The sequence below is a fragment of the Bactrocera dorsalis genome, chromosome 1 (assembly GCF_023373825.1).
Source record: "Bactrocera dorsalis isolate Fly_Bdor chromosome 1, ASM2337382v1, whole genome shotgun sequence".
Lineage (NCBI taxonomy): Eukaryota > Metazoa > Arthropoda > Insecta > Diptera > Tephritidae > Bactrocera > Bactrocera dorsalis.
The window spans coordinates 62,905,360-62,917,622 of NC_064303.1; the positions used below are offsets into that span (position 1 = coordinate 62,905,360).

At 39.9% G+C, this 12,263-nt stretch overlaps 1 protein-coding gene across 2 annotated transcripts in view; it reads right to left on the reverse strand.

Annotated features, from left to right (window-relative positions):
* Positions 1 to 607: 607 nt before the first annotated feature.
* The window catches only part of LOC105227678 (alpha-methylacyl-CoA racemase), a 412,563-nt gene continuing 400,907 nt past the window's right edge, over positions 608 to 12,263 (reverse strand). For both annotated transcript variants that reach the window (XM_049462461.1, XM_049462462.1), the window contains exon 3: positions 608 to 4,862. In XM_049462461.1, coding sequence (XP_049318418.1) covers positions 2,223 to 4,619 — 2,397 coding nt within the window. In that variant the 5' untranslated portion in view covers positions 4,620 to 4,862 and the 3' untranslated portion in view covers positions 608 to 2,222. The remainder of the gene's footprint in view (positions 4,863 to 12,263) is intronic.

A 12,263-nucleotide genomic window follows, 5' to 3' on the forward strand; every position in this document is an offset into this window, starting at 1 on the left:
TATTTTTCAAAATCTATTCCTTAACGGGTCATCTCGACACGATAGAATTTATAGAATACTAGCTGTCAAACGAATTGCTATTACCATTGCCAAATCTGTATGTGGGCATTTGCTATCATGCTAGAATCATTTGCGCAAAGGCGTAGGCTGGGTAGGTTCGAGCTGATGTAGCGCATGCTTTGAGCTCTTGAAAAATTTATTTTATCATTTGCGCTATGCCGTCGGCTAGGTAGCTGATGTAGCGCACGTTTCAAATCTTTTATGTGGAAAATAAAAAAAGTATTAAGATCCTTTTGTTTACAAATGTATTTCTGGGAAAAAGAAAATAATACCAAGGATAAATATCCTTTTTTTTTACAAATGTATTTCTAGGAAAAATAAGAATTCGTATTTTTGGACTATTATATAATAATTGCGGCATAAATTTTATATAACAATTTAAATAATAAATTTAAAATGCGCAATAATGCTTTGATTTATGCTTGTATAAGTTTATTAAATTTAAGACTTTGCTCATTCCCAACCCAATTTGCATAATTTTTCTGAAAATTAACAATATTAAACTAAATATATATATAATTTTTTGAAAAAATGTTATTTTGAAAATGTACTTAATTTTTATAATATAACACAACCGTCTTAATACTCCTTCTTCTAAATTTCATATTGCCAAATTGAAAATGCCATCGGCATATGTGCAAATGGGATATGTTGCCTCTTCAAAATTTTCATAGAAATGAAAGCTGCGCTGTCAAACTGCTGAAGTGACAGCTTCTAGCTTACTATACATGGCAAACTAGATAGTATTCTATGTCTAGTAAGCTATGAGCAATGTGGAGTCTCCACAGGCTATGTGCACGGCAATGCAGCTAGTATCCTATAAATTCTATCGTGTCGAGATGCCCCGTACAATTGCGAGGCGAATTCCGACCTTACATACAATGTTAACAAATTTTATGTTCTCTGTCTATACTTTTAAGTTCTCTGGTTCTTGCAAATTTGTTTACATGCACACATAATTACATATGTATGTACGTGAATATACGCGACCGCTTGGTCTTTTAATATGTACATATGTTAAATGAAATGTCGTAAATTTGGCAACGCGGTGAGCCCTGCGTTCGCCTCGCCTGATCACACTTTTCGTTACGCGTTCGTCAGCTTACTCCCCAAGCCAAGCGCGCCTAAAGAAGTTTTACTTCAAAAATCAAACATTGGTTATTTTTTTTAAATTGAATAAATGTCTTCCCATAATTCTGAAGAGGAAAGTGTGATTATGGAAGTAGAACCTGAAGTTGGTATGGGAGATGATAATGAGGTTGTGTCTTCAACGTCTTCAACACATCGGAGTCCTGCTTGGAATTTTTTTAAGCTCTGTACTGAAGGATACCGAAAAGCAATATGTAATACTTGCTCGGAAGTATTAAAATTTTCAACATGTATGATGGTTTTTTCTGACTTATATATACATATATATCTATATTAATTAATCATTATGTTTTTCTAGCTACTACGTCACCTATGTTAAAGCATTTACATTCGAAACATCCTATTTTTATCAGAAATGTGTTAAAATAGGAAAAAAGGGTATAGTTGCAGAAGAAAATAAAAGTACTAAACTAAAGCAGAGCTAAATCAACTATGTTAATAAATGTCTAAATCAATTTTGAATAATAGTTTTATTTTCTTTAATTTTGCTCTATTAATGGAATAGAATAATCTATTTAAGATTTTACTTCTTCGAATATTTCGAATTGGTCGAATTATTCGCATTATTCGAATAGTTCGAACTATTCGATATTTGACTCGAATCGAACTGGATTCGCGATTTTGACAGATTTCTTTTTTTTAAGCTTGACGAAGACAGAACGGAATGATGCTCGTTTATGTATATGACTCCATATATTTCTTCAAATTTTTTTTTTTTACATTTTCTGTTCCCTTTTACCTTAGAATTAATGTAAAAACCCAATGTACCATTGGAAGGTTTCAAAAAGGACCTAAAAATAATAATACCGCTCGACTTTCGGAGCTCAAACTTTAAACGCGTTTTTCTCAAAACACACTTTTTTAAACTGGCGTGACATGATTCCGGTCGAACTACTTAACCGATTTGCTTCATTTTTTTTTAATGTTCACAAAACGCCAAGCTATCGTCCCTACTAGATTTGTAATTTTTTCTAATTCTAATTTTCTAGGGACGATATCCATTCACGACCTTTTTAAGAATAAATTGGGTTTTTGTGTTTCTTCTTCTTTACTGGCGTAGACACCGCTTTCGCGATTATAGCCGAGTCAACAACAGCGCGCCAATTGGATATTCCAAGCGAGGCCAGGTCCTTCTCCACTTGGTCCTTCCACCGGAGTGGAGGTCTTCCTCTTCCTCTGCTTCCCGCGGCGGGTACTGCGTCGAATATTTTCAGAGCTGGAGTGTTTTCATCCATCCGGACAACATGACCTAGCCAGCGTAGCCTCTGTCTTTTAATTCGCTGAACTATGTCGATGTCGTCGTATATCTCGTACAGCTCATCGTTCCATCGGATGCGGTATTCGCCGTGGCCAACGCGCAAAGGACCATAAATCTTCCGCAGAACTTTTCTCTCGAAAACTCGCAACGTCGACTCATCGGTTGTTGTCATCGTCCAAGCCTTTGTACCATATAGCAGGACGGGAATTATGAGCGACTTATAGAGTTTGGTTTTTGTTCGTCGAGAGAGGACGTTACTTTTCAATTGCCTACTCAGTCCGAAGTAGCACCTGTTGGCAAGAGTAATCCTGCGTTGGATTTCTAGGCTGACATTGTTGGTGGTGTTAATGCTGGTTCCTAAATAGACGAAATTATCTACAACTTCAAAGTTATGACTGTCAACAGTGACGTGAGTGCCAAGTCGCGAGTGCGACGACTGTTTGTTTGATGACAGGAGATATTTCGTCTTGCCCTCGTTCACTGCCAGACCCATTTGCGTTGCTTCCTTGTTCAGTCTGGAGAAAGCAGAACTAACGGCGCGGGTGTTGAGACCGATGATATCAATATCATCGGCAAACGCCAGCAGCTGTACACTCTTATAAAAGATTGTACCTGCTCGATTCAGTTCTGCAGCTCTAATAATTTTCTCCAGCAGCAGATTGAAAAAATCGCACGATAGGGAGTCGCCTTGTCTGAAACCTCGTTTGGTATCGAACGGCTCGGAGAGGTCCTTCCTGATCCTGATGGAGCTTTTCGTGTTGCTCAACGTCAGTTTACACAGCCGTATTAGTTTTGCGGGGATACCAAATTCAGACATCGCGGCATAAAGGCAGCTCCTTTTCGTGCTGTCGAAAGCAGCTTTGAAATCGACGAATAGGTGGTGAGTGTCGATTCTCCTTTCACGGGTCTTTTCCAAGATTTGGCGAATGGTGAATATCTGGTTGGTTGTTGATTTACCAGGTCTGAAGCCACACTGATAAGGTCCAATCAGTTTGTTGACGGTGGGCTTTAATCTTTCACACAATACGCTCGATAGAACCTTGTACGCGATGTTGAGGAGGCTAATCCCACGGTAGTTGGCGCAGATTGTGGGGTCTCCTTTTTTATGGATTGGGCATAGCATACTTAAATTCCAATTGTTGGGCATGCTCTCATCCGACCATATTTTGCAAAGAAGCTGATGCATGCTCCTTATCAGTTTTTCGCCGCCGTGTTTGAATAGCTCGGCCGGCAATCCGTCGGCCCCTGCCGCTTTGTTGTTCTTCAGGCGGGCAACTGCTATTCGAACTTCGTCATGGTCGGGCAATGGAACGTCTGCTCCATCGTCATCGATTGGGGAATCGGGTTCGCCTTCTCCTGGTGCTATGTGTTCACTGCCATTCAGCAGGCTGGGGAAGTGTTCCCTCCATAATCTAAGTATGCTCTGGGCATCGGTGGCTAGATCACCTTTGGGGGTTCTACAGGAGTATGCTCCGGTCTTGAAACCTTCTGTAAGTCGCCGCATTTTTTCATAGAATTTTCGAGCATTACCCCTGTCGGCCAGCTTATCAAGCTGTTCGTACTCACGCATTTCGGCCTCTTTCTTCTTCTGTCTGCAAATGCGTCTCGCTTCCCTCTTCAACTGTCGGTATCTATCCCATCCCGCACGTGTTGTGGTCGATCGTAACGTTGCGAGGTAGGCAGCCTGTTTTCTCTCCGCTGCGACACGGCACTCCTCGTCGTACCAGCTGTTCCTTTGCACTTTCCGAAAACCAATGGTTTCGGTTGCAGCTGTACGTAAGGAGTTTGAAATGCCGTTCCACAGTTCCCTTATACCGAGTTGTTGACGAGTGCTCTCAGAGAGCAGGAGTGCAAGCCGAGTAGAAAATCGTTCGGCTGTCTGTTGTGATTGCAGCTTCTGGACGTCGAACCTTCGTTGTGTTTGTTGGCGTGCGTTTTTTGCTGCACAGAGGAGGGTGCGAATCTTGGCGGCAACAAGATAGTGGTCCGAGTCGATGTTAGGACCTCGGAGCGCACGCACATCTAAAACACTGGAGACGTGTCTTCCGTCTATCACAACATGATCGATCTGGTTGGTGGTTTTTCGATCCGGAGACAGCCAGGTAGCTTGATGTATCTTCTTATGCTGGAATCTAGTACTAAAGATAACCATATTTCGGGCCCCGGCGAAGTCGGTCAGCCTCAACCCATTTGGGGATGTTTCCTCGTGGAGGCTGAATTTACCGACCGTAGTGCCAAAGATACCTTCTTTGCCCACCCTGGCGTTGAAGTCGCCAAGCACGATTTTGACATCGTGGCGGGGGCATCTCTCATAAGTGCGCTCCAAGCATCTTTGGTCACATCGTCCTTCTCTTCCGTCGGGGCGTGGGCGCAAATCAGCGATATGTTGAAGAACCTCGCTTTGATGCGGATTGTGGCTAGACGTTCATTCTCCGGAATGAATGATAGTACTCGGCGACGGAGTCTCTCTCCACCACGAATCCAACACCAAACTTGCGCTCCTTTATATGGCCACTGTAGTAAATGTCACAAGGACCTACTCGTCTCTGTCCTTATCCCGTCCATCGCATTTCTTGGACGGCGGTGATGTCAGCCTTTATCTTTACGAGGACATCTACCAGCTGGGCAACGGCACCTTCCCAATTAGGGGACCGGACATTCCAGGTGCATGCCCTCAATTCATAGTCCTTATTTCGTTTGCCATGGTCGTCATCAAAAGGGGGGTCTCTCATCCGAGGCTGTGTTTGGTTTTTCATCCGCATCCGCCAGTTAAAAAACGCATCTCATTCACCCAGCCATTTCTCCGACAGATGTCATCAAAAAATTCCAAAAAAATTTGTTTATGTACCTCATGATATGTGAACTTTTTCTATTGTAGAATAAAAATTTTTATGAAAAAAAATGACAAGAGGTGCTAAGAACAAAGGTGAACAAAACCATTATTCTATATATATCATATTGTAAGTGAATAAAAAATTAATTGTTGGAGCATTTAACATTTCTTTCAGGAAAAGAGACCAGCTACTGTTAAAAGTATAAACGTATTTCGTCTACTGTATATTCTTCACATGAACACAGTTATAATGCCCTTAAAGTTGGTTTTCGCTATACTTTGTTCTCTCTTTCTTTAGAAGATTATTTGGACACTAAAAGCACATTACGAGCTATTCGCTCGTATAGCTATTCGTCACAGGTATAAGAGAAGAAAAATTTAGTAATTATTGCTAACTATAGGTAAAACTACACAAAATTTTAATTGTAAAAGATGTTTTTCCTAGTTCAATTTTTAATTTCACAATTACTCATAATTACAGAAGATACTTCGAAGTTCTATATACCTAATATATGAATTCAAATTTCTGGTTAACTATATACCATATACATCGGTCGACATATAAGATATTTTCGCAAAATTATGTAAGTGACTGCATAATATTGAGAGGCTTCTGTTTATTTCCGAAACTGTGTGAATTTAAGAATGTGAATAAGATGTGTACCAAGCTTCATCGAGACATTTTAATTTTCACTCAAGTTACAGCTAACGCGTTCATCGAAATACACAGATATACAGTCACCCGGATTTCACTTCGTCTCGTCATCCTGATCATTTATATATATATATAACTCTATATCTGGCTCGATTAGTTTTAAGTGATAGACACAACCGCTTGGTGAACAAAACTGTAGCAAAACGTTGCAAGAGTTAAAAATTACTCTCTCTGCTCTTTCTTCTGCTTTGGCGACCTACGGTCATGCTACTTTGATCAGTCAAACAGCGGGGTGTTCATAGTTCTTCTGCGTACATTTAGGAATCGAATATTTGATTCTCTCGCGATTTGCAAGATCCTAATTTTTTCATGATTGGTTTTCAGGTGCTGACAAAATGTTGTAATAAACAAGTAAGGAAGGGCTATATTCAAGTAAAACCTAGCGTTTAAAACATTGAACTTGCCACCATCAAGAACCTTAAGGTGTTGACAAAACTTTAGTTTAACACGTTAAAGACGGCGCGTTTTTAGTAGTCAGTTTTATCTGGCGGCTCCTAGAACGGTAAATATCTAAGGCTGCGTGCATGTTGGAGCTGCGATAAGCGATAAGAGCGTCGATAAGAGCAGCGACAAGAGCATAGCGTCGAGTTATAGTTTTGTGTGGTGTGCATTACAGAGCTGCGATAAGAGCGTAAATTTCATTTGCAATTTATGTTTTGTATAGTGAACAGCTAAAAGAATGAGTGATTCTGAAGAAGAAAATATTTTGTTGTTGACATCTACTGCTGCATATTATCATATGCAAAATACTGAGGGGACAAAACGCTCGTTTTCGGCGCATCCTATAAATCAAGAAAGGCCAAATTTCGGAGAATTTCATCATCTTTATTGTAGCTTGAGACAGGATCCGAAAAAGTTTTTTGAATACATGAGAATGACAAGCGATACATTCGATTACATTCTGTCTCAAATTTCGGATCGACTGTAGCAAGGCCAATTGCCACAACAGGCCCATACTTCAAGAGGAGCGATTGATGCTAACCATAAGGTACGTACAAAAGAATTTATTGGTAAATAATATGCATATGTATGTAAATGTAATCTGTTAAGCATTTTGATTATTGTGAATCAGAAGCGTTGTCGATGTTATTGTTTTCTGCATTGTTATGACCTGTAGTACTAGCCATGGTGTTTTCATTAGCACGTTCGATATACACAGTTTTGGGTTAATCCATTCATGTGTCAGCTGCAATAGCTTTATGCGGTATTGTATTTTATCCGATGAAGACATATTTTTCACATGAGGCAATCTTGACTTTCATCAGGTAAAATTTCATCCATCAAAGAATTCATAGATGCATCTTCAACTGTGTCTAGTAAGTTGCTGGTAGATTTTCTGGCAGTAAACTGATCTTTTAAAAATGACAGGTTATCAAAATACTTCCACGAGCCTCTGTAATCCGCCAATCGAGCGGAACCAGATTTTGGTTTGGAAATGTTTGCCAGTGTAATTCTGTATTTGTCACGTAGGCCTTTTCATTTATTTCCAACTACGGGTACTACAATAAAAAATTAAACAATACTTAATGCAAATTTTAAATTAATATATTTGTTAAAATGTGTTTTTAAATCTTTTTTATTTATGATATTTATCAACTGGTCAGTCATTTCGGAGTCTAGCGTTTTCTTTTCGAATGGGAGCTTCAACAGTTGGACAAATTGTAAAAGAAGTTGTTAATGTTATCTGGGAAGTGCTTCATCCCATCCACACGAAAGTGACTTTTTAAAAATTGCGGACGATTTCAAAAATTTTTTGGGATATCCCTAATTTGGCAAACGAAAAGTGATAAAAATGAAAATAAAATTGAGAAAAAAAAAAATTGGAATAACTTATTAACGAAATACAAAGAAATAGATAAAAGAACTACATTAGAAATAAATTCGAAGAAATGTTCCACTTGCCTGTCGCACATGTTAATTGTGTGAGGAACGAGTGCAAAATGGATTTGTGTGTCGTGTATGGGCGAAACGAATTCACCCAGATTGAACGCACATGTGTGTCGTGTATGGGCCCTTTAAGTGGAGAGAGCACTAGTACGAAAGGTGCGAGCATCGTCTACACCAGTGGTCGGCATGAGAGGATCTGTCACTGCGTTGGTGAGCACGAAAAAAAAGTAGCCCAGTGAGAAATTGGAATTAAAATTAAGCAATTTTAATTATTAATTAATAGTATAATGAAAATTAACAAATTGTCTTTTGAGGATATATTCCCTATTATCTTTAAAAGACTTGGAACATAAAAGGCATTGCATGGCATCAAAGGCATTTAGAACCATAAAATATTTCTCGCAGGGCATATTTCGTTTTGCGCTATGGTTTTGCGTGATGTTAATTCGTTGATGGCTCGACAACGACTGAACGATAGAGCGTAAGCGTACGTGTGAAGTTAGTTTGCAAAATTTTGCTATGAAATGCCGACCACTGGTCTACACTACCAAGGTGTCCCGGTACAACAGACCGAACCCTTAACTGTTATTCGCATACAACTTGCGCCTTACGGGGCATCTCGACACGATAGAATTTATAGAATACTAGGTGCATTGCCGTGCACATAGCCTGTGGAGACTCCACATTGCTCATAGCTTACTAGACATAGAATACTATCTAGTTTGCCATGTATAGTAAGCTAGAAGCTGTCACTTCAGCAGTTTGACTGCGCAGTTTTCATTTCTATGAAAATTTTGAAGAGGCAACATATCCCATTTGCACATATGCCGATGGCATTTTCAATTTGGCAATATGAAATTTAGAAGAAGGAGTATTAAGACGGTTGTGTTATATTATAAAAATTAAGTACATTTTCAAAATAACATTTTTTCAAAAAATTATATATATATTTAGTTTAATATTGTTAATTTTCAGAAAAATTATGCAAATTGGGTTGGGAATGAGCAAAGTCTTAAATTTAATAAACTTATACAAGCATAAATCAAAATATTATTGCGCATTTTAAATTTATTATTTAAATTGGTGTATAAAATTTATGCCGCAATTATTATATAATAGTCCAAAAATATGAATTCTTATTTTTCCCAGAAATACATTTGTAAAAAAAAGGATATTTATCCTTGGTGTAAGCGATGGCAACTCTGTTGCCCATCAAGTGTCAAATGAAATAAAGCAAGTGGCAGCAACCAAAGACACAGTCAACGAGCAACCGTCAGCGAGTGAGCAACATAAACGAAATATTTGAGGACATCCAGTGAAGTTGAATAAGTGTAACATTTTTCTTATATTCACAATAAAGTTTTGTATTATTATATATAAGTGTTTGACTGTGCACACGAGTACGGTGTTTCTCTACAGTTCAGAAGTGGGATGATAAACCCATACACGTCTACAAACATAGTAAGTATATGTATGTGCGTTGGTGAAGGGCTATAGGCACCGGCAGATATATATACACGATACGTAAAAACGATACGATGGTGAAGATCAGTGATCTGAAGGTGGAACAACTGAAGAGGTTGCTACGGGAAAGGCAATTAGCGACGACTGACACGCGAGACCAGTTGTTGCAACGTCTTAGCGCATATGAGGAGTCCGACGAGGTGGACATCCAAGAGATCAACGTTACGGAGGAGTCATCCGAGATGTCTACGGTGGCACAACTGCAGCAGGAGATGAAGCAGTTACGCGAGATGATGGCGCAGCTGCTACAAGCGCAAAACAACGGGACTGGTACAGTTAGCATGAAAGAGGTACAAACGGTACAAAACGCAAATAGCAACGATAGCGCAGTCGCAGTCAACGGCGGCGCAGGCGTTCAGAGTCATGCCACTGACGCTATTTCAACGAACGACGACAGCACGGTGGCAACTAACAACAACGTTACAACACGCATTCAAAGCAACGGTGATATTTCTGCGAACGGGAATATTTCAACGAACGGGAATATGCGACACGCGTCAGTTAAAGAAATTGCAAATACCCTGCCGGAATTTGATCCAACGAATAACGCAAGCATTACGATAGAGCAATTTATTGATAGAGTCGATCGAGTAGTGGAAGCATATAGATGGGACGAGCAATTTTTATTGTTAGCTATTTACACACGTTTAAAAGGAGTTGCACGTATGTGGTTGGATGCATCACCCACATTACACACAACTTGGGAAAATTTTGCTGATGCGTTACGACACGAATTTGGTTCAGATCGAGACGAGGCAGAAATTCATTTCGTGATGGCCAATGCAACGAGGAAGCCAAAAGAAATCGTAAAAGAATATTGTTTTCGAGTGGCGGCACGAGGTATACGTTACAAACTGAGTGAGGCAGCCATTATACGTTATGCAAGAGCTGGGTTAAAACATAGAGAACTCCAACAAAGCATTGCAGCAATGAAGTTTACAACAATGAAGCAGATGAGAGACGCCATCGAGGACTATTTCATTAATCGCGGAGGGCTAAGTGAGCCACAAGTACATCAACCAAGTAAGCGAGACAACAATAACGAAAAATATGCTGAGTCAACGAAACAAAATGGTGAATTTAAAGCACAATTGAAATGCTACAATTGCAACGTACCTGGACATTTCGCCAACAAATGTCCATTGCCGCAGAAACGACATCGCTGTACAACGTGTAACAAAGTTCATCCAAACGGAGGAAATTGTGAGAAGACGACAGTAACGTTACGACGACTTGGTGCAATCAACCTTGACGAATTTTTCAAGAAGTTAGTTTACATAAAAGCGCAACCGTATATCGCATTCATCGACACGGGCAGCCAATGCAGCATCATTCGTAGGTCAGTAGCCAAGCGCATCGACGATAAAGCCGTAAAATGCTGCTTACAAGTAAAAGACATTTGCGGAGGGGTGCGTACGTTCACGGAGGCTATTACCATAGACATCACCATCGACGGAATCAACATCGAGACGCAAGCCTACATCGCTGATGACGAGTTACTAGAACAAGACGTTTTAATAGGTCAAGATGTTATCATCAATGCAAACACTACGCTGAAAATTGAAAATGGTCGCACAATATTCGGAAGCAGACGAGCAGTATAGACAACGGTAATAACTGAGGGCAATTTTTCCAAATTAATGTCCAATTTCAGCAATCGACCAGGAGCTCGTATGGCCCATGTCGATGCGTTGAGCCGTGCACCTTATGAAGATGCACACGAAATAGATGCCGCTGATCTCAAAATTTCCAAGATGATTATCGACCAGACAGATTGGTTGTTTAGTGTTCAGCTACAAGACGAGAAAATAAGAAACATCGTTAACGAAATACGGAATGAGGTGAAGCCAGAATATCCCGACTACGTTGTTGAACTGGAACGCCTATATCGAAAACACGACAACAAACTACTATGGGTTGTTCCAAAGCAATTAAGGTTCCAAAAGTTTTGCGATGAAAACAACGTCAAACATATTCTCAACGCAGTGCGGACGCCACGCGCTAACGGACACGCTGAACGAGCAAACCGCGTCATCCTATCCATGCTACTACCTTCTACTGATGACGAAAGACGATGGGACGACAAATTACGTCAAATACAATGGAGCATTAATACCATCCCGAATAAAACCACAGGTTGTACACCATTCCGACTACTTTATGGGTACGTGCCTCGAGACATCCTGCAGAATCAACTTATCCAGGCACTTCAAGACGATGATGTTGACCTGATAAACGACACCGACCTACAGCAACTACGAGTCGACACAGCTCAACGAATAAACGACGTAAGAGCACAAGCCAAGAAGCTATATGACGCAAAGCATAATCAACCGAAGACGTACAGCGAAGGTGATCTCGTATTGACTACAAACGAACCAATAAGCTCCGGTAGGACTTCAACCAAAGACACAGTCAACGAGCAACCGTCAGCGAGTGAGCAACATAAACGAAATATTTGAGAACATCCAGTGAAGTTGAATAAGTGTAACATTTTTCTTATATTCACAATAAAGTTTTGTATTATTATATATAAGTGTTTGACTGTGCACACGAGTACGGTGTTTCTCTACATTGGTATTATTTTCTTTTTCCCAGAAATATATTTGTAAACAAAAGGATCGTAATCCTGTTTTTATTTTCCACATAAAAGATTTGAAACGTGCGCTACATCAGCTACCTACCCGACGGCAAAGCGCAAATGATAAAATAAATTTTTCAAGAGCTCAAAGCATCTGGGGGGGTGGGGGGGGGGGGGGATAGATTCCAGCATAAGAAGATACATCAAGCTACCTGGCTGTCTCCGGATCGAAAAACCACCAACCAGATCGATCATG